Source organism: Pelobates fuscus, chromosome 11, assembly GCF_036172605.1.
Source record: "Pelobates fuscus isolate aPelFus1 chromosome 11, aPelFus1.pri, whole genome shotgun sequence".
Classification (NCBI taxonomy): Eukaryota; Metazoa; Chordata; class Amphibia; order Anura; family Pelobatidae; genus Pelobates; species Pelobates fuscus.
In genome coordinates, this window is record NC_086327.1 from 13,790,627 (window position 1) to 13,818,021 (window position 27,395).

The 27,395-nt window shown below is 40.1% G+C and overlaps 1 protein-coding gene across 2 annotated transcripts; it reads right to left on the minus strand.

Moving 5' to 3' along the window:
• Window positions 1-247: 247 nt before the first annotated feature.
• Window positions 248-22,502, minus strand: LOC134578097 (phospholipase A2 inhibitor and Ly6/PLAUR domain-containing protein-like). Of its 2 annotated transcripts, none has more exons than XM_063437087.1 (5): window positions 22,212-22,502; window positions 21,376-21,492; window positions 20,689-20,841; window positions 14,819-14,959; window positions 248-1,023 (listed from the first exon to the last, which is right to left on the minus strand). In XM_063437087.1, the coding sequence occupies exons 1-5, from the start codon at window positions 22,261-22,263 to the stop codon at window positions 890-892; spliced, it is 597 nt and encodes a 198-aa protein (XP_063293157.1). In that variant the 5' UTR covers window positions 22,264-22,502; the 3' UTR covers window positions 248-889. The 2 variants fall into 2 exon arrangements, with proteins under 2 accessions (XP_063293157.1, XP_063293156.1); XM_063437086.1 differs by lacking the exon at window positions 248-1,023 and adding an exon at window positions 11,944-12,196 and having other exon boundaries at window positions 22,212-22,463.
• Window positions 22,503-27,395: the final 4,893 nt, after the last annotated feature.

Consider the following 27,395-nt stretch of genomic DNA (forward strand, 5'->3'; position numbering starts at 1 on the left):
AATAATGGACTTATAAAATTAAGCACTTTATATTTAAAAACAAATTAAATAAAGAGAGCACTCACAGGATGAATTTCAAGTGAATATGACTGCCTTTATTGAAACAGATTCAGTATCACAGCAACAAGTTCAACATTTCATTCCTCAGGTGGACTTTTATCTTGATCAGCTATTTCAGCCTAATATTTGAAATTCACTTTGAATTCTGGACAATTTACCCTGATGGTAAACTGTATCCAAAAGTTTTAAATATTAGCCAATATTTAGGAAGTATCTGGGAAATGTTGTCATAAAATCAATTACATTGTGTCACAAATAGGGGCCTTGTAGCATTTTGGTTAATCCAGCTTGGCCTCCGCTGATAGTAGTAAAGTGTTTGTAAATTTGACGTAATCTACATTTTTCTGCTGCAATGAGGTCCAATATTTGGGAAAGATAGCTGGGATACTTCTGCGTAGGTTGTACATATTGGGATTTGCACTGTATTGAGAGAACTTTTTTTTACTTTTTTATTATCGGCCAAATCTATTGAGCAGAGCCAAACTTTTTTGCCATATACAAGTCTACCCATTATTCATGGTCAGGATTCTATTACTGAAAAATTATTATGTGCTGCCAGTGAGCACTTTGTTTGTAGTGCACCAATTAAGGGATTGGATAATACATTTTTGTATCTTTAGTGTGAGAAAGCCCTTTACATTATATGGACTCAGAAATTCGTATCGTAGAACGTTATCAAATGTCCAGTTCTACTGGACACCAGGATTCATGCACAGGGTTTGGGAGAAGAACAGCCTTTATTTACCACCAGAGCATTGGAATAGTGACAGGCTCCAGAAATTAGATAAAAGAATAGAAATGATAACATTTTCTTAGACAGAAGTTTTCACTACCAGTACTTTGTAGCGGTGCAAAGTATTTTCCATTTTATGGTGATTGAATCAAATGATAGAAAACTTGAGTCAAAGTCGCAGACATTTTTTGTGGTGCAACCACGTAAAGCTGTGGTGACATTCTGAGATCCTGTAGAAAAATAACATTTTATATATGAGCAAATATCAAAGTCACAGTGACCAACATTGGCGACAGTGACACTGTTATGCAGAGATGACACATTTTAAGACTTTTCTATAGTGTAATAGCTGATGTATGCATACGTGATACAGTGCATGATTTTTAGCCAGTCAGAGCATGGAATTCCCTGAACTATATATTTACATATAGAATGTGATGGCAGATAAGAACCATTCGGTTCTCGGAGAGGTAGGAATTTGAGGGGGGAGAGGAAGGGAGGAAATTTGAGGGAGGGGGGAGAGGAAGGGAGGAAATTTGAGGGAGGGGGGAGAGGAAGGGAGGAAATTTGAGGGAGGGGGGAGAGGAAGGGAGGAAATTTGAGGGAGGGGGGAGAGGAAGGGAGGAAATTTGAGGGAGGGGGGAGAGGAAGGGAGGAAATTTGAGGGAGGGGGGAGAGGAATGGAGGAAATTTGAGGGAGGGGGGAGAGGAAGGGAGGAAATTTGAGGGGGAGAGGAAGGGAGGAAATTTGAGGGAGGGGGAGAGGAAGGGAGGAAATTTGAGGGGGGAGAGGAAGGGAGGAAATTTGAGGGGGAGAGGAAGGGAGGAAGGGAGAACATTTGAGGGGGGAGAGGAAGGGAGGAAATTTGAGGGGGGAGAGGAAGGAAATTTGAGGGAGGGGGGGAGAGGAAGGAAATTTGAGGGAGGGGGGAGAGGAAGGAAATTTGAGGGAGGGGGGAGAGGAAGGAAATTTGAGGGAGGGGGGAGAGGAAGGAAATTTGAGGGGGGAGGGAGGAAGGAAATTGGAGGGGGGAGAAGGAAGGAAATTGGAGGGGGGGAGAAGGCAATGAGAGGGAGGGGGAGAAGAAGGAAATGAGAGGGAGGGGGAGAAGAAGGAAATGAGAGGGAGGGGGAGAAGAAGGAAATGAGAGGGAGGGGGAGAAGAAGGAAATGAGAGGGAGGGGGAGAAGAAGGAAATGAGAGGGAGGGGGAGAAGAAGGAAATTGACGGGGGTAGGGGGAGAGATTGACATTCATCACACACACACACACAATGCACCCCTTGCACACAGAAAAACACAATGCATTACACACAGACACACATACACAAGCAATGCATCCCTTACACACAGCAACACACAATGCACCCCTTCCACACACTCAGTGCATCCCTTACAGACACACACACTGCATCCCATACATACACAAACTCACCTTGCAGCCCTTACACATACAAACACAGATTCACACAATGCATTCCGTACACACATCAGGGCATTAATAAAATGACCTAATTATGTAAAATTATTACATAAATATATATATATGTGTGTATCATTTTTTTTAAATAATTTTTATTTTAGGTATATATGTAGTGATATATACGTATATACTTATTTTGTTCTACGTGTATTTTGATATCTATATATATATATATATATATATATACACATATACATATTAATTTTAAAGTACAGAATGAATTTACACACACACATATATATATATTTTATTTTATTATTTAACCTATTTACATATACATTTTTATATATATATATATATATATATATATATATATATATATATATATATATATTTCGTCAAAATCATTCTACATGTATTTTGATATTAATATATATATTCATATTAAAATATACTTAGAATGTGTATGTATGTATATGTGTTTATATATACTATGATCTAAGTATATATTTTATTTTAAACTGTATCTTTAACATTTATTTACTATTTACAGGCAGCAGTTATGTTATGACAGGTACTCCCCCTGCTGGCATTGACATGGACGGCTAAGTACATAGGACGGCTTGGGTGTTCTATGCCGCCCGCCGGCGTTTAGAGCCGGGTCCCCAAGGAAAGCATTGAATGCCCACTGTCCTTAAGGGGTTAATGGTGAAAACTAAAGACTTAGAATTTCTTTCTAGAACACCCTTTCTCAAATCCAGCCATTCCGCTTGGCCTTTCCCAATAGTCTTAATATTAATGCACAGCAGCATGCTATGTATCTTATGATATTGATACCTACATTTGGGCATCGGTGGAGTACAATTATCTGTGGAACAGCAGCTGATGCCCATCTTTGTCTTTAAATTGGATTCCACAGTAAAGCTTCCTTCAAAATCACAGTTGCTCTTGGGGGCACAATCTCTATGCATTATTTCAGATAAATTCTCTCCCTCTGTAAATAACAAATAAACATTAGCTTTTTTAGTAGATTGTACACGTTTGTATGTCTCCCCATTTGTCTCAATGACTTTCTGCCTGTCCATCTTTCCATATTTCTATCAGTCTGTCTGCAATTCTTTCTCTAAAACTTACAATAACATGGTCAGGGAAAATAAAGAGTGACAATGTTGCCATGAGTACTCATTGACTTCCTGCATAGAATTCTGGGAATACTGTGGAAACCGTGTGTGACGGACCGGCTGGCGCCCCGACCGGGTGCCTCCATCAATCGCTGCTTCCTAGTGCGAGCACTATAAGCACTGTACTGGAACGCCATAACCACCGTAGACCCCACGAACTGCTGCAGTTTGGTTGGGGTCTCACCGTTCTCCACCCACCCTGGACCGAAGACCAGGACCCAGCTTCTAGGGGGTAGACCTCTCCTAGACCAGAGAGCGTAGCAGGAACAGCCCTTATAAAAGCTAGTGATTATACTCAGGGGAGTATTGTTACATATCTATCCCCAGAGTGTAGGTAGTTCTCCAATCCCCCAAACATGAGGCAAGACTTATTGAAGGGGTAAACAAATCTCTCTTTAATGGGAGCCTCACTTGGCCTTTTCTGACAATCCCCATTCAAGGGATATGCCCACATGGACCTTGTTGGGGACTCCAACACAAAGACACAGACCAATAAGAAGAGTGACTAAATGCCCGACACTCCCATAACAAATATACAATCCCTCCTCCCTGCTTGGGAGATAATTGGATCAGTAACTGTACTAATTCTAATCCAATTATCTCCAAGCACAGAAAAAACACACTTTTTTTTTTAAACACCCCAAAAGAACCCTAAACATAAATAAAACCCCACAAATGTTACATCCCCTGATAGCCCTGATCTAGGTGACCTATATATCCAAAATTCACCCAGATCAGTTCAGGGGTTCAGAATTTTTATTGAAGTCATAGTGTTTACCGACCGCAGGCATGGTCCCATAGCAGAAAATAGTTCCATAGAATGGCGGCTAAGTGCCGCTGGAGGACCAACCGGGAACCGCAAGGTTTTCATGTCGAAAACAATTCCTGGGCATTCGCGGCTATGTCCCTGTGAAATCTATTCACGGTTTTCGTCCATGTGAACAAGATGGCCCCCACCTCGTGGTCGTCTATAGGAATTACAGCCACCCAGACGAACACCTGGACCACATAGGTGGAAATTGCAACCATGTATCAATTAAGCTTAACAAGCTCCAGGGTGGTCTCCGGTTCGTGCGGCTGGTCGGTAAATGATCTATATAGTCCCAATTGCACGAACAGATCCTGTTATAAGTCCAAGAGGCATAATTGGTGTTTTCAAATAGGGTTTAGTCACAGGGTAGGAGGCTGGCAAACAGGCTCCTCCAAGAACCAGTAATGAGGCTACTTTCTTCACACTGTGATACTCCTACCTATAAACTCTGTCTTCCTATTTAACCAGCAGACAGTAAAATGGTGGCCAACCTGTGTTTCACATTTCCTCTACACACCACTCTTCATCCTCGTTTGCTCTGTTAATTTTTTTCTCTTTTCCTTTTTTATCCTTTAATTTACTTTTTTAGTTTTTCTTCTCTTTATATAAATACACTATGAACTCAGCTAATCCTTGATGATGAAATCTTATTGATATGTAATCAATAATGTGCTGTTAATATATCTACATTGGTAGAGCAACACAAGTTAACACACTTATACCCATTCCCCAAAATTCTAAGACACTTACCTATGGAACATGTGATCAATAATTAGCTTTTAATATATCTCATTGATACAGCAACACATGTTTACAAACGTATACCCAGTCCCCAACATTCTAAGGCACTTACCTATGGAACTTTGAGAAAGTGAAGACATACAAACTTGATCTGAAGCACAGGTAACACTGGAGCCAGTGCAGGAACCACCTTTAATATTTATACACTTTATGCACGACAATGGGTAACCTGGAAAATAATTAATTTATTTAAACTGGACCAATTAAATGGTAGGAAATCAGTGACAAATAACATAAGGTAGAACATTCAATGAAACCTGCTGAAAGTGTTAAATGATAAATTCTAGGTTTTTGCATTTGGTTGTATTTCACATAAAGCAAATACTTCTGCCATTACTACTTAGACTACTATTACTAAATGCTAAATAGCTTGACCATTCCATGACTTTGTTTTTTCCACTATCGATGTTTAAGCGCCTTCTCCAGCATTGGCAATATTCATTCACTTATTGTATTATTTAAGCTGCACATACTATAAGGGATACAATAATCCAAACATTTTGAGAAGGATATGAAGATATCTTTTTCTTTTAGTTAAACTGCTGAATTATTCTAAATGACTAACTTTAACTCAAGTTCTATCCTTAAACATAACATAAGGCAAAACACATTAACCCTATCCTACAAATAGCATTTGACATTATAAAAGATATGTTGCATGAATGGTTCATTAGAGAGTTCTGGAAATATCCAATAGTTTTAATGTTCTATGATGCGTCCAGAACCTCTTGAGCATTTTCTTAAAATGTATGTTATGTATCAAAGATAAATGGGAGAACAAGAAAGAAAGAACGTACCTGTAGAAATGAGAACTGAAAATATACACAGAAACCCAAGTATAGATCCCATAATTAATTATCTTATAGAGTCAGACTTGTGAAATGCTGAAGTTAAATTTACAACAAATAAATGAAGATAAACCTGGAGACTCTTCTGTTAAAATAGCATTTCAGAGGTGGGTAGGTGAGTAGATTAAACCAATGAACATGGAAGAGATAGGGGAAAAGTAAAGTTCATACGTGGACAAATAAATATTAAGTTCCAAAAACTTTTAGTAAAAGGCAAACACATTAAAAAATACTGGACTCAACATTTTAGTGAGTAGTGTACTTAATAATATCAAAGTTCATTCTACAATCAGCAGTAAAACAAATACATCTACATTTTTAAATTGTATTATTTTATGTTATATTATTAAAGATAAATACACACTATATATATATATATATATATATATATATATACATATATATATATATATACACACACACACACACACAGATATTTTACTACTCCTCCTTTTTCCCCCTCTTGTTCATTTCCCACCTGAACTGTGAATAAAAGTTTAGTGACTGTCCCTTAGCCTTTAATTATCTTTTTTTCCCATCAATAATTTGTTTTTTTCGCTCCACAGGCAGAATTCAGAATGACGAGCTGAGCCATGCATGTTCAACATTGCAAAATTTACTGTAATTTGGGTAAATTTTGTCTCTCTATTTGGGAATTCAGTGGAGCATCCAATTGGCCCAAATTTGGCAAATTTGTGGTTAAACCAAAATAGATCTCTAAGTGTAGGAAAATGTATTGTTAAACCATTGTTACATTCACCTGTGGTGCTCACAATTCCCAGTGTGCCAGTGATGCCCTGGAGTTCCACCCACAGTGGTAAAGTGCCTGTGGTTGTTGAACCCTGGTCGGCGAGTACGAACAGGGGATAGACGAAGGTCTTCGGCAGAGTGTAGGGGCCTAGGTGGGACATACTTGTGTATTAGGGAGGATAGATAGGTGGGAGTAGCATTATGAAAGCAAGAACCAGAATTTTATATTGAGCCCTATATCTTACGGGAAGCCAATATAGGGATGGCGCTGAGTCCCACAGTAAGTCATATTGACCTCAGGTAACCTCTCCTACAGATGAGTGTGTAATATTGTGTGTAGTAAGCTTGTTTGTGTCAGTGAACGTGTCTGCAGTGAGTGCGTATGTGTAATGGCTTACCTTGGTTGGGAGTCTGTAGCGCAGATATATGCTCACCCTTGCAATTAAACACAGGCCAAGGTGGTCAGGTAAGAACTCACCTGGCCTGTGAGTCTGTGCACGGGGGCTGTGCAGGTTAATGCTCTAAGTCGCAGTACAGAAACGGATAAACCAGGAGAATAGTCGTGGGTAAGCCAGAGGTCAGAGGGTGCCAGAAATCAGGATAAGCGAGTAGAGAGCCGAGGTCAGAGAATGCCAGAAGTCAGGGTACAACGAAATAACAATCCAAAGTCAGGAACACACTGGAAACAGCAATACTTGAACCAGAGTCAATGAACTGACACTGCCCTCAGGGAGAGGCAGTGTCTTATACCTGGCTGATTGGTGATTAGCCACAGGTGTACTGAGAATGTTGGAGCAGCCACAGAATAACGTCCAGCCCCTAGTGCTGGATACAAGGCAAGATCATACTTCAGGCAATTTCTAGAGCTGTATAGTGGCTCAGAGGCAAGAGAGCAGGTCCAGGATTGCAGAGTACCCAGGTTCAATTCCCTCATTGGGCACTTCTGGGGTGACCTTGTCTGGATGTCGCCGTGAGAACCGTGACAGTATGTCAGTGAGCTTGTCCCTAGTGAGTGTGAGTCAGTGAGCTTGTCTATAATGATCATATCTGTGTCAGTGAGCATTTGTGTGTCAGTGAGCTTCTTTGTAGTGAGAATGTGTGTGTCAGTGAGCTTGTCTGTAGTGAGCATGTGTCTATCAGTGAGCTTGTCTGTAGTAAGCATGCATGTGTGTATTGGTGAACTTGTGTGTGAATCACTGAGGTTGTAGTGAGCATGCGTGTGTGTCACTGAGCTTGTCTATAGTGAGCATATGTGTGTGTCAATAAGCCTGTGTGTATGTGTGTCACTGAGCTTGTTTCTAGTGAGCATGTGTATATGTGTATATGTGTGTCAGTAAGCTTGTCTGTCAGTGCAACTGTTTGTGTGTATCAGTGAGTTTGTGTTTTGTGTCAGTGAGTTTGTCTGTCTGTGAGCCTGTGTATTAGTAATGACATTGACAGCCATTAGAGGCCGCTTATGCGATTCTCACTGTGAAAATCAAAGTGAGAAGACACTGGACGTCCATGGGCGGTTTGAATGCACTTGCGGCTTTGCCACGCTTGCGCATTCGGCGCTGATGTCGGCAGGAGGAGGAAAGGTCACCAGCACCGAGTGAGCCCGGCACTGGATTAAGGTAAGTGGCTGAAATGGTTTTAACCCCTTCAGCCCAGCGGGAGGGGTCCATGAGGGACGGGGGGGACCTAATAACCCTATAGTGCCAGGAAAACTAGTTTGTTTTCCTGGCACTATAGTGGTCCTTTAAGTGCACTTTACAGATTTATATTGCACTTTTGATTATATTGTACTTTAATCAATTGCATACTACAGCATTTATCAATCTCTGTGATCATTGACCAGTTGATACACTTATCAGTTGGTTTTGCATATTGCTACATTCTTTATAATTGCCCGTATCCAATGTATTTTTATATATGAAATGTTAACTCTCGCAGTGAACTTATAAAGACTCAGTTTTATTGTTTGTTACAATCTAGCTTTGTTCTATTTTATTTATTCTTTTATTTTGAATATAGAATTTCAACTTTACTACTAAGCTTCAGCTCCTGATTGATCCTTATTTTCTTTGAAGCATAATTGAACATTGTAGGAGGATTGCTAAGCACATCCACTGCAGTGTTTAGGTTACTCAACTCTTGAGGCCGGAGGAATAGATGGCAGGTCTTCTCACACATTATCTATGGCAAGATGTCATTACATAGATGTCATTACATGGTTGGCTTTAATATGGAGATACTGGAGAGAATTTTAAAGCAGCAGAGGGCAATCCATAGTCTGGCCTCTGACCAGTACATTGGTATTATGTTTCTACTTGGCATAGTCGATTGGTCTGTAATAGGTCAGCTAGTGACCGTCCTTAAAACATTTGGGGATGTCTGCCAATCTGAGACAAGCCATTCCTGTGCTCACATGTCTAGGGAACCTTCATTGAAAATCAAGAGCTTGTTCAAGGTGGCTCTCTACATCCTAACATATTAGCATTGGTCAGGAACCTGAGGGATCAGCTGCAAGTATGTCTACACAAACAATCAGATAATTCTCTCATTCAGAACTGGTGCTAGCTTGCCTGTGTGATCCAACAGCCTACCAACTTGGAGAGAAAGGCTAATCCAAAGGGCTCTTGACTTGCAAGAGAATAAGGGAATGCTGGCTGGTGGAGATGTGCAGCAGCAGCCTGAAATGTCTGCAAATCACAGCACCAGCGACAGCACTACCACATCACTTGTGAGTTGAGCATCTGCATTTTCAGTGGAAGTGCTTGGGACTGTAGTTGGACACACTGAAACACCAAGAGCCAAAAAGGAGAATAGTGCCTTCTAAATAGCCAGATTTTACCTCTCTGAAGCTCCTTTGCTCCCTACTGTTGATCCTTTTGGCTTCTGAGATGACAAGAACTCTCTTAGGAGATCCTATCATGTCTGCTACCCACTGTCCAAAGTGAGCACGTGTTTTCATAACAGGGAATATTCTGAATGCGCTGCACTCACAGATGTCACCTCATCTTATTGGGTAGATTGCCTAACTTAAGTTTCTTAAGTTCAATCTGCCCAAGTTGGGAAAACATTAGGGTCAATCCTGGGTGAGTCCACCCTGCCCTAGAATATTTGGCCTTGTTACAGACACACAAGGTGAAACACACAGGTTAAAATGGCAATTAAAGTTTAATTCCCCACGCCTGTGGCTTTTAAAATTGCAATTAGTGTCTGTGTATAAATAGCCAATGAGTTTGTTAGCTCTCACATGGATTCACTGAGCAAGCTAGACACTGAGCCATGTGGAGCAGAAAATAAATGTTAAAAGACCTGCGTAACAAGGTAATTAAACTTTATAAGGATGGGAAAGGATATAAAAAGATATTCAAAGCCTTGCAAATGGCAGTCAGTGCTGTTCAATCACTTATTAAGAAGTGGAAAATTCGGGGATCTCTTAATACCAAGCCAAAGTCAGGTAGACCAAGAAAGATTTAAGCCACAACTGCCATAAGAATTGTTCGGGATACAAAGAAAAACCCACAGGTAACCTCAGGAGAAATACAGGCTGCTTTGCAAAAAGACGGTGTGGTTGTTTCAAGGAGCACAATAAGATGATACTTGAACAAAAATTAGCTACATGGTCGAGTTTTCAGAAAGAAGCCTTTACTGCACAAATGCCACACAAAAAAAGCCTGGGGGGGGGGGGGGGGCTGAGCTCTAAAGGCATGGGGAATCGTGCATAAATTGATGGCAAAGTGAATGCAGCATGTTATCAGAAAATACTGCAAGGCAATTTGCATTCTTCTGCACGAAGGCTGCGCATGGGATGCTCTTGGATTTTCCAGCATGACAATGACCCTAAGCGCAAGGCCAAGTTCACCCTCCAGTGGTTACAGCAGAAAAAGGTGAAGGTTCTAGAGTGACCATCACAGTCTCCTGACCTTAATATCATGGAGCCACTCTGGGGAGATCTCAAGAATTAGGGGCCTCACAGACAATTATTGCAAAAGACTGCACGCTGTCATTGATGCTAAAGGGTGGAATACACAGTATTAATAACTAAGGGTATGCAGACTTTTGAACAGGGGTCATTTCATTTTTTTTCTTTGTTGCCACATTTTGTTTTATGATTGTGCCATTCTGTTAAAACCTACAGCTGAATATGAATCCCATTGAAAATAAATAAAAGAAATGTGTTTTGCCTGCTCACTCATGTTTTCTTTAAAAAATGGTACATCTATTACCAGTTCTCCAAAGCATTTGCAAACCTTTGATTAGAACTGTAAGTAGGATACCTACTTCTTACTTTGCCCAGTTATTGTTTTCATAATATACCATTGGATATCTCCACTTTTGTTTCCACATACCATTTTGCTTTTTGGAGAGACACCCTCACTACCGCTGATTAAAAATATCCTAAGACAGGGAATACTGTCCACACTGACTATAGCAGAGCTCTAAGAAGCTCTATAGAGTGTTAGTTTGCTTTTGCTACACAATTATATTTTAGTTACTTCTGAAAACATATTGCACTATTATTGTGCTTGTGTTTTTTTTTATCTGAGATACTTAACATTGCACAGACCCAAAAAAACTATTGATACATGTATATATATATGTTTTTATTATGTGTACACTTAAGGGTCATCTTTTTTTTAGATGTAGTTTATCTATTGCTTGTTTTTTATACAGAGAAGTATGTTTGTGACGTCTTAACTTCCTTTGTATTCTTTCTTTCCCCAGATCCAGATCTGATTCCCCTGATTCCCAACAGAAATATCAAACGTTTTGGAAAAAAAAAATGTTTCTGCTTTTTGGTTAAAATTAAAGTTACCATAATTCGATGTTGATCACGCACTTTTAACAAGACTCTAAATGTCCACTCTTCCACTCACAACTGGCAAGTTGTAACTCATCCTTGGTGAATCTTAAATTGTGACATTGCCTGTTACGCTGGAAAATGATGTACATTGTCCTGGCGCATCATGAGCATCGGACTAAAGCAATGTGCATATTGGGCATTTGCAGCTTACCATATACTGTAGAGAGAGATTTTTTTTTTCAGAAATTTCCTCCAATCTAAATGTTAATTTTTTTATTTTCAGCCATATGTATTGAGCAGAACCAAACTTTGTCACCATGCACAAGTCTACCCCCTAGTCATTCAGGATTCTATGATGTAAAATATCGAATCTGCTGCCAGTAAGTGGTTCATTGTTAGTGCACCAATTATGGAATTTGGATAATACACTTTTGTATTGTTAGCCTAAGAAAGACCCATTTATTATATGGACTCACATATTCATATCATAATATGTTATCAAATGTCCAGCTCTACAGCAACACCAGGATTCATGCACAGGGTCTTTGAGAAGATTAACCTTTATTTACCACAAGAGCATGGAAATAGTGAAATGCGCAAGAATTTAGTTAAAAGAAAAGAAATTAATTAGAATGACCACAACATTTCTTAGAAAGAAGATTTCACTACCAATACTTTGTAGCGGTGCATTGTATTGTCGATTCCATGGTGAGTGAATCAAATGATTGAGTACTTGAGCTAAATTGGCAGACATTTTTTGTGGTGCAACCACGAAATGCTGTGGTGACATTCTGAGGTCCTGTAGAAGAATAACATTGCATATATTAGCAAATATGAAAGTCACGGTGACCAATATTAGTACATTTCCCAAAGTGATACTGTTATTCAGAGACGGCAAATTTTAATCCTTTTCAATAGTGTAATAACTAATGTATTTATCGATAATACAGTGCATGATATTAGTCAATCAGTGCATGGAATTCCATGAACTATTTAATGTATATACAAGAATACTTGCAGACAATGAAGACAATATATACATATATATATCTCGTTATTGGTAAATAAATTATAATAATACATATATGGTTAAACCTCATTGAGTAAACTAAGGAAAGTGTTCAATTATTGCTGCACCTTGATAAGTGTATCTCTAATTAAAAAAAAAATAAAGTAGTTTAATCTTATCGGAGTACCAGTCCTTCTGCACCTTCTTGAACCTCAGTTTGGAAACTTGCATTCCCAACTAAAGATCACACAGCTCTACCTGACACAATAACTGTGTGATCTGTGGTCGATGAAGCACTCACTCCTGACCAAGGCTCAAGCAAAAGTCAGCATGCAGTTGGAGAAGGGCTGAGAACCTGACAAGGTCCTTTAAACCAGCACTGTCACCCCTTTCTGAAAAATTAGTATTTCAAGATGATATAATCTTTAAGAAATACTCATATTGACAGTGTTAGAAATTCACTGAAATTCCAACCCAGTCAAGAGATATATCGAGACAAAGTTGGAACCGCTTTGTCTCTGTATATTTCCTACGTCTGACACTTATAGAAGGTGGGCGAAGCTACCGCTGTCTAGAAGTGTCAATTCCCCTGCCATCACCAGTGATGGCTACAGCCAAATACCTCTGTCTATGAAGGATCTCACAATCTCTGCAGATCCTTCTTAGACTTCATGGCTGTACTCTCACACATGCAGAGAAGAGAATCCACTGGGGGAAGATGACCATGCCTGCGAGGGATAGGTTCAGGGAAGACAAATTCCCCTTTACCTGCCCCCGGCCATCAAACCCGCAGCAGCAATGTCGCTGTTGGAAGGTCTTTGCGAATTCTGCGAAGTATCCAGACGGTGACAGGGCTGCTTTAAGTATTCAGTATTTATTTAAATCATAAAAGCAACATTTGATATATACATCTACAGCAACTAAACAAACAATCTCTACAGCCCTTCGACATCTATCTATCTATCTATCTATCTACAGATATAGATAGATATAAATATAATATAAAATCCTCTGATTCTAAGTACTGCTAAACAAAGGCCTCATCCAGGGACAGAATGTAAAAGTATAGGGCCCCTGGGCAATAGAGAGATCAAGGGTCCCCTTCCAGGTGCAAGAACCACCACTTCACATTGCAAATACTCTTCTCCCCCCTTGTGCGTCTCTCACACAGATACTACGAGTGTGTTTCATAGCACCGAGACTGGCTGTGTAAAAGCTGCACAATCATGACTCAACATGCCCACAGGAGGAGAGGTAGGCATAAGGGAAGACAGAGTGTGCCTGCCTTCCCCTTCATGTCACAACCCACATGGAGTGGCGGCAGGGGCTGATGGGCGAAGAGATTGCGGTGCACCTTGCAATCATGGCATGATGCTAAAGTGTTGCGGTATAACCGGAGGGCCGGAAGGAGGTCTTGGCGCATGCCCGACTCCCAGCACGCTGAAATCCATGTGGCATCTGATTAGTGAGCACAGCGCACCAGCCTCTCCCAGAGTGCCGTGAAAGGTGGCTACATGTGATGTAGCTGTAAGTGATGTGTGTTGCTGAGTGTGGGTACAGTGAGGGATATGTGTAAGTAGCTGTGATTAGTATGTGTGACTGTTTATGGGTAGCTGTGACTGGTGTATGTTGCTGTGTAGGTAGCTGTGAGTGATGTGTGTAGCTGTTGAGTGATGGATATTTGGCTGTGTGTGTGATTTTAAGTGTGTATTGCTCTGAGTGATGTCTGTGGCTGTGTATGGGCAGCTCTGAGGAAAGTGGGTTAGTTGAGAGAGGAGTTTGCAGGGTGAGGAGAGGCTGGATCCTTCCAGTATTTAGATAATTTAAATAAACAATTAAGTTTTTGCCCCCTCCCAGCATTTCTTAGGTAGGAGAAACACTTCCCTATTTCATGGTGGCCCAGTGGTTTAGTGTCTGATAACTGGCCATGTGTGGTTACCATCATTAAAAAAAAATGGATGGCCTGTGCAGAGGGACCCTGAACCTGGAGGTATGACAGAGTTTTTGAGGCCTCCCTTCACTGGCCTGGGTCTTCAGGCATTGCCCAAGTGCCATAATGATAAGTCTGCACCTGACCTCAACACTAACTATAAGTACCCCAATCCATGTCGAGCTCATGTCACTGTTACCATAAAGACCCTTTAACCTGAATAACTATAACCCCAAGCTTCCATAACATCATCCCTAAAAACATCATTTGAAAGGATTATTTTCTAAAGTTAAAGTTGTGAATTCAAAGAGTATTTCAGATTTAACATCAAAATAGATTTTGAAATTCACATATCAAAGTCCTGACCGTGTGCACTTTCCTTACTGTGCAATATTCAAACAATCAGTAGTGCATGCAATGACAAGCAAAGCAAAAAAATAATAAAAGTTATCCACTTTCAGACACATTGGTGTGGTACTCACCTATAATTTTTGAAGACTGTAGGATGCACATGTTTTCATCCCCAGTGCAGTCTATAGTTTTGGAACTAGTGCACCAGTCACTGTCTGTAGTTAGACATACTCGACAAGACAATCCATTGGGTTCAGTTTTGTCAGTTGGTACTTTACAATAGAGAAAAGAGAATATGCTATATATTTATTTACAAGATGTAGTAATATACAATTGTGCTCAAAAGTTTGCATGCCCTTGGAGAATCGGTTATATATGTATCATTTTTAAAGAAAACATGAGTGAGCAGGCAAAACACGTTTCTTTTATTTCATATGGTATTTGTATTCAACCGTAGGTTATAACAGAATGGCACAATCATAAAACAAAACATGGCAACAAAGAAAAAATAAAATGACCCCTGTTCAAAAGTCTACATACCCTTAGTTATGAATACTGTGTATTGCCCCGTTGAGCATCAATGACAGAGAGCAGTCATTTGTAATAGTTGATGACCCTAATTCCTGCTGGTGGTATAGCTGCCCATTTGTCTTGGCAAAATTAATCCAGGTCAGGAGACTGTGATGGCCACTCCAGAACCTTCACATTTTTCTCCTGAGATTACCTGTGGGTTATTCTTTGTATCTCAAACAATTCTTCTGGCAGTTGTGGCTAAAATCTTTCTTGATCTATCTGACCCTGGCTTGGTATCAAGAGATCCCCGAATATTCCATGTTTAATAAGTGATTGAACAGTGCTGACTGGCATTTTCAAGACTTTGGGTATCTTTTTATATCCTTTTCCATCTTTATAAAGTTCCTTTACCTTGTTACGCAGGTCTTCTGACGGTTCTTTTTTGCTCCCCATGGCTCAGTATCTAGCCTGTTCAGTGCATCCACGTGATAGCTAACAAAAAAATTGACTACTTATACACAGACTCTAATTGCAATTTTAAAAGCCACAGGTGTAGGAAATTAACCTTTAATTGCCATTTAACCTGTGTGTGTCACCTTGTGTGTCTGTAACAAGGCCAAATATTCAAAGGTATGTAAACTTTTGATCAGGGCCATTTGGGTGATTTCTGTTATCATTATAATTAGTGATGTACCGAACTGTTCGCTGGCGAATAGTTCCTGGCGAACATAGCGTGTTCGCGTTCGCCAAGGTGGGCGAACACATGCGCGGTTCGATCCGCCCCTATTCGTCATCATTGACTAAACTTTGACCCGTGGCCTCACAGTCAGCAGACACATTCCAGCAAATCAGCAGCAGACTCTCCCTTCCAGACCCTCCCACCTCTTTTACAGCATCCATTTTAGATTCATTCAGAATTTGCATTCTTAGATAGAGGAGGGAAAATTTAGCTGCTGCTCATTTGATAGGGAAATGTATAGCTAGGCTAGTGTATTCAGTGTCCACTACAGTCCTGAAGGACTCATCTGATCTCTGCTGTAAGGACAGCACCTCAAAAAGCCCTTTTTAGGGCTAGAACATCAGTCTGCTTTTTTTTGTGTAATCTAATTGCAGTTGCCTGGCTGCCTGCCAGCTTCTGTGTCAGGCTCACAGTGGATACTGTGCCCACTTGCCCAGTGCCACCACTCATATCTGGTGTCACAATAGCTTACATTTAAAAACTAAAACATTTTTTTCACTGTAATAGATTGAATAGCAGTTAGTTGTCAGCAAGCGTCTGTGTGTCAGGCCTACAGCGTGTACTCTGCCAACCTCTGCCAGTGCACAGTGCCACTCATATCTGGTGTCACAATAGCGTGCATTTAAAAACCAAAAAAAACATTTCACTGTTATAGATTGAATGGCAGTTAGTTGTCTGCAAGCGTCTGTGTGTCAGGTCAACAGCGTGTACTCTGCCAGTGCACAGTGCCACTCATATCTGGTGGCACAATAGCGTGCATTTAAAAACCCCAAAACTTTTTTTTCACTGTAATAGATTGAATAGACTTAGTTGTCTGCAAGCATCTGTGTGTCAGGCCAACAGCGTGTACTCTGCCAACCTCTGCCAGTGCACATTGCCACTCATATCTGGTGTCACAATAGCGTGCATTTAAAACCCAAAAACTTTTTTCCACTGTTATAGATTGAATAGCAGTTAGTTGTCTTCAAGCGGGTGTCAGGCCTACAGCGTGTACTCTGCCAACCTCTGCAAGTGCACATTGCCACTCATATCTGGTGTCACAATAGCGTGCATTTAAAACCAAAATACTTTTTTTCACTGTTATAGATAGAATAGCAGTTACTTGTCTTCAAGCGGGTGTGTCAGGCCTACAGCCTGTACTCTGCCAACCTCTGCCACTGCATAGTGCCACTCTTATTTGGTGTCGCAATAGATTGCATTTAAAAACCAAAAAAACTTTTTTCGCTGTTATAGATTGAATAGCAGTTACTTGTCTACAAGCGGGTGTTAGGCCTACAGCGTGTACTCTGCCAACCTCTGCAAGTGCACATTGCCACTCATATCTGGTGTCACAATAGCATGCATTTAAAACCAAAAAACTTTTTCCACTGTTATAGATTGAATAGCAGTTAGTTGTCTTCAAGCGGGTGTGTCAGGCCTACAACGTGTACTCTGCCAACCTCTGCCAGTGCACATTGCCACTAATATCTGGTGTCACAATAGCGTGCATTTAAAACCAAAAAACTTTTTTCACTGTTATAGATTGAATAGAAGTTAGTTGTCTTCAAGCGGCTGTCAGGCCTACAGCGTGTACTCTGCCAACCTCTGCCAGTGCACATCACCACTCTTATCTGGTGTCGCAATAGATTGCATTTAAAAAACATTTTTTTTTCACTGTTATAGATTGAATAGCAGTTACTTGTCTGCAAGCGGGTGTCAGGCCTACAGCGTGTACTCTGCCAACCTCTGCCAGTGCACATTGCCACTCATATCTGGTGACACAATAGCGTGCATTTAAAACCAAAACAACTTTTTCCACTGTTATAGATTGAATAGCAGTTAGTTGTCTTCAAGCGGCTGTCACGCCTACAGCGTGTACTCTGCCAACCTCTGCCAGTGCACATTGCCACTCATATCTGGTCTCACAGTAGCTTGCACGCATAGTTCCACTAATAAAAAAAAAAATGACAAGCAGAGGAAGGCCACCCCGCAGGGGCCGTCGTGGTCGTGGTGCTGTGATTCCCTTTTGTGGCTATTGGGACACCGAAATGGAAGATACCCGGACAAAATTTCTTTTCGCAAAAGGCAATCCCCAACCTGTACTCGATTGTGCAAAAGGAAGTAATGGCATGTCTGGCACACAGTGTTGGGGCAAGGGTCCATCTGACCACTGATACCTGGTCTGCAAAGCATGGTCAGGGCAGGTATATCACCTACACTGCGCATTGGGTAAACCTGCTGATAGCTGCCAAGCATGGAATGCGTGGCTCTGCAGAGGAGTTGGTGACACTGCCACGACTTGCAGGCAGGCCTGCTGCCACCTCCTCTACTCCTCCTACTCCACCCTCTTCCATAACCTCCTCGGCTGAGTCCTCTTCTGCTGCTGCGTCTTGCTCCACATCAACGGCACCCCCCCAGCTCCCCAGGTGCTAGTCCACATCCCGGATACAGCAGTGTTATGCCGTCTTGGGTTTGACTTGCTTGAAAGCAGAGAGTCACACCGGACAAGCACTCCTGTCCGCCCTGAACGCACAGGTGGAAAAGTGGCTGACTCCGCAGCAACTGCATATCGGCAAAGTGGTTTGTGACAATGGAACAAATTTGTTGGCGGCATTGAAGTTGGGCAGGTTGACACATGTGCGTGCATGGCACATGTGTGTAATCTGATCGTACAACGCTTTGTGCATAAGTACACAGGCTTACAGGACGTCCTGAAGTAGGCCAGGAAGGTGTGTGGCCATTTCAGGCATTCCTACATGGCCATGGCGCACTTTGCAGATATCCAGCGGCGAAACAACATGCCAGTGAGGCGCTTGATTTGAGAAAGCCCGACACGTTGGGATTCAACACTCCTAATGTTCGACCGCCTGCTCCAACAAGAAAAAGACGTTAATTAATATTTGTATGACCGGGGTGCTAGGACAGCCTCTGGGGAGCTGAGAACTTTTTTGCCACGTTACTGGATGCTCATGCGCAATGCCTGTAGGCTCATGCGTCCTTTTGAGGAGGTGACAAACCCAGTCAGTCGCACCGAAGGCACCATCAGCGACATCATACCATTTATTTTCTTCCTGGAGTGTGCCCTGCGAAGAGTGCTGGATCAGGCCGTAGATGAGCGTGAAGAGGAAGAGGAAGAGTTGTGGTCACCATCACCACCAGAAACAGCCTTATCAGCATCGCTTGCTGGACCTGCGGCAACGCTGGAAGAGGATTGTGAGGAAGAGGAGGATATGGCTTTGAGGAGGGGGAGGAAGACCAACCACAACAGGCATCCCAGGGTGCTCATTGTCACCTATCTGGAACCCGTGGTGTTGTACGTGGCTGGGGGGAAGAACATAACTTCATTGAGATCACTGAGGACAAGGAACGGGACATGAGTAGCTCGGCATCCAACCTTGTGCAAATGGGATCTTTCATGCTGTCGTGCCTGTTGATGGACCCTCGTATAAAAAGGCTGAAGGAGAACGACCTGTACTGGGTGTCCACGCTACTAGACCCCCGGTATAAGCAGAAAGTGCCTGAAATGTTACCAAATTACAACAAGTCGGAAAGGATGCAGCATTTGCAAAATAAATTAAAAAGTATGCTTTACACAGCGTATAAGGGTGATGTCACAGCACAACGGGAATCTAACAGGGGAAGAGGTGAAAGTAATCCTCCTCCCACGACCATGCCGGCAAGGACAGGATGCTTTAAAGACGTGTTGTTGATGGAGGACATGTGGAGCTTTTTAAGTCCTATGCATCGCCACAGCCCTTCGGGATCCACCCTCAGAGAACGACTCGACCGACAGGTAGCAGACTACCTTGCCTTAACTGCAGATATCGACACTCTGAGGAGCGATGAACCCCTTGACTACTGGGTGTGCAGGCTTGACCTGTGGCCTGAGCTATCCCAATTTGCGATAGAACTTCTGGCCTGCCCCGCTTCAAGTGTCCTGTCAGAAAGGACCTTCAGTGCAGCAGGAGGTATTGTCACTGAGAAGAGAAGTTGCCTAGGTCAAAAAAGTCTAGATTACCTCACCTTTATTAAGATGAATGAGGGATGGATCCCGAAGGAACTGACAGTGGGCGATACATTCGACTAAAAAAGGCCTGATGAGATGAGCTGCCTTGGGCTAAAAATGGTGACCCTATGTAGGAGGAACAGTCCCTATTCTGCTCTGTGTCAGTGTGTATCAGGGTCCCGGGAGGACAGGTGTCAATCCATATCTGCCAAGTGACCCACTCATTCATAGAAACATAGAAACATTGAATGTGACGGTAGATAAGAACCATTCGGCCCATCTAGTCTGCCCCATTTTCTAAATACTTTCATTAGTCCCTGGCCTTATCTTATAGTTAGGATAGCCTTATGCCTATCCCACGCATGCTTAAACTCCTTCACTCTGTTAACCTCTACCACTTCAGCTGGAAGGCTATTCCATGCATCCACTACCCTCTCAGTAAAGTAATACTTCCTGATATTATTTTTAACAATTTGCTCCTCCAAGTTAAGACTACATCCTTTTGTTGCGGTAGTTTTTCTTCTTTTAAATATAGTCTCTTTCTTTACTGTGTTTATTCCCTTTATGTATTTCATTGTTTCTCTAATTTCCCCCCTGTCTTGCCTTTCCTCCAAGTTATACATGTTAAGATCTTTTAACCTTTCCTGGTAAGTTTTATCCTGCAATCCATGAACCATTTTAACCACTTTCCACTTAGCTTTTTACAACAGGCTCCATATAAATGCACAGCAACATTCTATGTATCTTCTGATATAAATACCTACATTTGGGCATTGGTGTTGTACAATGATCTGTGGAACAGCAGCTGATGCCCATCTTTGTCTTTAAATTGGATTCCACTGTAATGCTTCCTTCAAAATCACAGTAGCTCGTGGGGGCACAATCTCTAAGAAATACTTCTGATACCTTAATTCCCTCTGTAAAGGACAAATAAACATTAGCTGTTAAGAAGAATATATAAGTCTGTATCCCTCCATATGTTTCAATGCCTGTCTGTCTGTCTGTCTCTAACACCTACAATAACAAGGTCAGGGAAAATAAAGAGTGACAACGATGACATGAGTACTCATTTTCTGCATAGAATTCTGGGAGTATTGTGGAAGCCATAACAAGCCTACCTTTACACTTTATTTTTGTCTTCCTGTATAACCAGCAGAAAGTATAATGGTGGCCGACCTGAGTCTCACATTTCCTTCACACACTCCTCTTCACTTCTTTTGCTCTGCTTATTTTTTTTCTCTCTTCCCTTTTTTCTCCATTAATTGACTTCTGAATTTTTCTTCTCTTGATATTAATACAATATGAGCCCAACTAATCGATGATGATAATAGAAATCTTGTGTTCTCTTATACTTGCTACGTGATCAACAATTTGCTTTTAATATTTCTCGTTGATACAGCAACACAAGTTAACAAACTTATACCCAGTCCCCAACATTCTAAGACACTTACCTATGGAACTTTCGCCATATGAAGACATACAAACTTGATCAGAAGCACAGGTGACACTGGAACCAGTGCAGGAACCACCTTTAATATTTACACACTTTATGCACGACAATGGGTAACCTGGAAAATAATAAATTTATTTAAACTGGACCAATTAAATGGTAGGAAATCACTGACTAATAACCTTATGAGGAACATTCAATGAAACCTGCTGACAGTTTTACATCAGAACTTCTAGGTTTTATCATTTAGTTATATTTTGCAAAAAGATCTTATGACTACCTTTCCCATTACTACTTCGACTACTATTGCTAAATTCACAATAGCTTGACCCTTCCATTGTTTATTCTCTTGGCCTCTTATTTCCATATTGATGTTTAAGAGTCCTCTCCCCTTCTCCAACATTGACAATTCATTCACTTAATATATTATCCAAGCTACACATATTAAAATAGATACAATCAGTCCTACACTGTGTTGAGAAGAGCATGAAGATTTTTTGTCTTTTAGTTCAAGTGCTTGAGAATCACTGGCAAGGTAATTTTTTAAAAAATCATTAAAAAAATAATAGTTCTAAACTGTAGAAAAAGAATCTCCCACCTTATACTACACAACCACATTAACCCTACTCTTCAACTAGTATGTAATATAAAAGATACGTAACATGAGATACGTATTAGGGGGTTGTGGAAACATCCCGTCTTGCAGTTTCCTATGATGCTTTCAGAACCTCCTGAGTATTTACTTAAAATTCAGGATTCGTGGAAAGAAAGAAAGAAAGAAAGAAAGAGAAAGAAAGAAAGAAAGATAGTTAGAAAAAGATAAATTGACTGACATACCTGTAGAAATGAGAACTGACAACATACACAGAAACCCAAGTATAGATCCCATAATGAATTATCTTATAGAGTCAGACTCGTGGAATGTTGAAGTTCTATTTACCACAAATAAACTAATATAAACCTGGAGACTCTACTGTTCCAATAAAATTTCAGAGGTGGGTGCTGGGGGATGGTAGATTAAACCAATGAAAATGAACATAGGAGAATTAAGGGAAAAGCAAAGTTCATGTGGGGACAAATAGATATAAAGTTCAAAAAGTTTTAGTAAAAAGTAAACAACATAAAAAATACTGGACTCAACATGTTAAGGAACAGTGTACTTAGAAATAACATCAGAGTTCACTATACTATCAGCAGTAAAAAATAAATACGCATTTATTAATTATTTTATTTTAAATTAAATTAGTAAATATATAATATATAAATACAGATATAGATTATTTTGACTGGCCCCTTGCCATCAACCATCTTTTTCTCATCAATTATTTTGCTTTTGGTTCCACGGGCAGAATTCAGAATCATGAGCCCACCCGAGCATGTTCAGCATTGACCATTTCAGGTGTGTAATTCTTTTACATTTCGACTTTGTGTTTGAGAATTCGGTGGAGCACCCGATTGGACCAAATTTGGCCAAATTGCTGTTGGGGCAAAACCAATCTCCAAGTCTCGGAAACTACAATGTTGAACCATGATGTAAAAACAACTCATTGCAAAATATAATATAAATATTTATTTAGTAAACAGCCTAATTGTAAATTGTAGTGAAAGGTATTAAAAAGAACCCATATTTAGTAAATATCTGTAAAATCTTGTCAGAACATTTTGGTTATTTCAGCTTGGCCACTGCTGAATTTTCAAGTTTGACGTAATCTGTGTATTGCTGCTAAGGGCCAATATTTGGGAAAGATAGATGGAATACTCCAGCAATGGTTGCTTTTTCCAGAAAATAGAAACCAGTATTTAATATAACATTACGTTTTGTAAATGAAAGAGTTAACACTTCTCTCTATAACCACAATTATTTTGCTGTGTTCCACCTATTTGAATGCGTCCCTTGACAATGTTCTAGTTTTGTTTTTCATTGTGCAATAAATACAAACTCACTACAATTATAGTACATGACCTGATCTATCTATCTATCTATCTATCTATCTATCTATCTATCTATCTATCTATCTATCTATCTATCTGTCTGTCTGTCTGTCTGTCTGTCTGTCTATATATCTGTCTGTCTGTTTCTATCATCATCTAACACTATATAAGTGTTCTAGAAACATTATGAAGACAGGAAGCTGAATCTCCAGATTTCTGTAGGGTATAATTATTCTTTCCATATTTTGTATTCTTGTATAACTTCATCCACATTAGTCCCTATGACTGCTATGTATGCTTTTTAGAGACTTAAGAGGTTTGCAAGAAACAGGATAAGGGCGGGCTCCTGGCTTACTTCAGGCCTCGTTGGCAAGGTTCACCAGCAGTCTGACATTTTTTTTAAAACTGATAAAATGCATGTTTTAAGCCTTACAACAGGATGAATACAGAATGAATCTTTGGCGTTTTGGGGAATCTGCATTCCACAAAATGCCATTAGGTTTCATACAAATACAGGTAATTATCATATTTATCTATTTGATTTATAAATGTATTTTTGTGCTATATTTTGCAAAAATAGTGTTTGTGCTGTGTTGAATACTATATGAAGTACTGGAAGATGTACATCTGCATACAATCTCTGAAACATTTATGTCCAACAAGTATTCTAAATCATGAATAAGTGTGCACCTTTATTAGATTTACAGGAGCTCCAAGGACCATAACCACTGTTGTTTCCTGTTGTGATGATGGTGTCTGACATGTCAAGCCATTTTTTTAATTGTTTGGCTTCTTACCTGTGGTCTGTCACATGCAGCTTCTTCTACATTGCCAACAATGGAGAGGGGGAACCTCCTGAGCTGCAACTTGAGCTAAGTCCTACAATGTATTCTATTAAAGATTACTCAAAGCAGCATAAGCACCACAGCCCGATGTAATGGTTCGGATACCAGCATTAAAGTGGCCCTTTTCCTCGGTAATGGGGCAGACCATTAAGCAATGGTTTTCCACCCTACCTGGGTCCCTTTCCTGGCTCTGATGCTCCCTGGTGGGCCAGAAGGTGGGAGCCATTGCTCGTAGCCATTCATTGGCTAAGAGCATCACCTTCGCTTTCAACTAATGACTGTTATTCTGTGCAATGAAAGTAGCACTGAATTGACATTAGCCAGCATGAAACTCTAGTTCTGGCCCAGCTCATTACACCCCAATAATGCTCTCGGAGGTAGAGTTTCACCTTCGGCAACAGAGCGGTTAAACTCCATAATTACAGAATGTCATAGAAAAAAATCCTACACGTAAAGACTACAGGCACCATGAGCACATCAAATCCCTGAAGTAGTTATGGTGCTCAGAGAAACCTTGAATCCGTATGCTTACTAGAACTACCGTTTTTCCAAAGTAAATGCCTAAACGCCTGCAATACTCATTTAATTTAACCGGATCCAACTTGTTTAAATGAATTTAAAATCGGGTGAATAGTAAAAAAAACAGGGAAAGGAAAGTCTTATAAGCACAATAAAGATGGGGAATATTTCTGATTTATGTCGAAACACCGTTACACTTTGTAATATTTTTTATACATATGTTTATTAGGTAAATAGGCTACATTTTCCCGATGTCATATAGATAAATAAATATCTAGAATCAATTCATGTTACACATTATACAATTTAAAACAATACCTACAATTCATTCACGTTACACATTATACAATATAAAAAATAATACAAATTGATTTCCAAATATTTTATTTTCTGGCATCAATACTCTCATCAAAATGTGTTTATTGTTTAGATTTTTTTTTATTTGATTCATTTTGGTACAGATACGAATTATGACTACCTGAGAGGCAGATATCGGAGCAGAGGTGTTCAACTTGGCTACCAGTTTTCATTAGAATCAGACAAAACCTTGAATATTATGAAGCCTAGCATTAGATTTATCAGTTGTGTTATTTATTTATTTAGCAGGGAGTCAGCACTGAATAATCTGCCAAGAGAAATTGTGAAATGCATTGAAAGTTATTAGAATAAGGAACGGAAAAAAAAAATAAGGCACTACTTTTAAGTAGTAGTCCTGTTATGTCAGTACTTAGAAAACAAGCTTCTGTTCCTTATTTCTCACCTGAGAGGTTTTACCTTGACGTGGCAGGTGGGCTTACACTTTAATGGCCATTGGAGTGATACTAAAAAGTCTCCAGTCATTTAAACTTGCATAGGGATTTGGGAAAGTGCTCAAGTTACTTTTTTTTTTCTTTTTGTCATGTATCATGAGGTTTATGTGTACTATGGTCAATGTACCCGTCCCGGACTAGTGGGAGTTTGTGTGCACAGCTTCAATTTGTATATTTGCTTTTGTATTACATAGCCATATGACAGTGCTGCCAATCCCCTCCAACCACCCACCCACTCATTTACCTCTTCATTCCCTCTATATTCTACCAATAGCTGCAACTCTCTGTTTCTTTATTTAGCCATCACTTCCAAATTTCCCCTGCTACCTCTTGTCTCAAATCCCCACGGTATCCTTTAGATTGTAAGCTCACGGGCTATCTACTTATGCACTTTGTATAAAAGAGCTTAAATGGCTAGATTTCAGCTTACGGGCAGGGCCCTCTCTACCTTTTGTATTTGTGTGTGTATATTGTATGTTCTCCACTAATTGTACCGCGCTGCGGAATCTGTTGGCGCTTTATAAATAGCAGTAATAATAATAATAATAATCTCAATAGAGATTTTGAAACTCCTAATCTCTATTAAGATCGACCAGAGTAGGTAACCCCTTCCTAATAGTAATACTAAAACTTAACCTTTAATGGAAATAAAATAAAACGAAATACACACCAATTGCAAAAATAACTAAGAAAACAAAAAATAATAATACAAAAAATTGATTAAAAAGGAGTGGTTTCTAAATAACTGTAGTAATGGACAATAGCAATTGTGGAAAAATCAGCTGTCGTCCTTCAAATACCACCTATAGATAGAGACTGGAGTCCAGACTATTCCCAAATACGGGGAGGTATAGAGAGGTAAAGGGAGAAAGTTAGAATATGAATAAGGTTAACCCTTAAAACTCGTGAAATAAAGGAGTTAAACCATTCATGAGAAAAATAATAGTTTACCCCCTAATATCCCTCTTGAAAAATCTCTATAGTTGCAGAAAACTATCTAGTCTAGACTAAAGGCTCGAAGTCAGGAACTCACTCCTAAACTAGCTACCTGACGCGCGTTTCAGCGCTATAATTGCGCCTTCATCAGAGGTACAAGCCTGACTTCGAGCCTTTAGTCTAGACTAGATAGTTTTCTGCAACTATAGAGATTTTTCAAGAGGGATATTAGGGGGAGAGTGTTTCTGTCGGCAATATCATTTAGCCGATTTTTTTACTGTTAACTTTGAGGTCCAGTTGTTTATTGGATACAGGGTTTTGCTACAAGTGTTATTTGGAAGTGGTATTTTGTTATAGTACCCACTTGTTAGCTTACATGCAACAGTTTTTTAGTGTTGCTAACCTTTCCACTTAAGGACCTAGGTTTTTTGCTATTAGTGCTCAGTACTGAGTTTGTTTAGCACTTGCTAGCCAGTAAACTATTATTTTTCTCATGAATGGTTTAACTCCTTTATTTCACGAGTTTTAAGGGTTAACCTTATTCATATTCTAACTTTCTCCCTTTACCTCTCTATACCTCCCCGTATTTGGGAATAGTCTGGACTCCAGTCTCTATCTATAGGTGGTATTTGAAGGACGACAGCTGATTTTTCCACAATTGCTATTGTCCATTACTACAGTTATTTAGAAACCACTCCTTTTTAATCAATTTTTTGTATTATTATTTTTTGTTTTCTTAGTTATTTTTGCAATTGGTGTGTATTTCGTTTTATTTTATTTCCATTAAAGGTTAAGTTTTAGTATTACTATTAGGAAGGGGTTACCTACTCTGGTCGATCTTAATAGAGATTAGGAGTTTTCTATCTCTCTCTAGATCTTCCTTTTTTGTTCTTTGTTCCTATCACGTATGTAAGGGTTACCCCCTTTTCCCAGGTTTCCCCAGGCACACTCACGGGCTGGTTGCCCTAGGCAACTAGCTT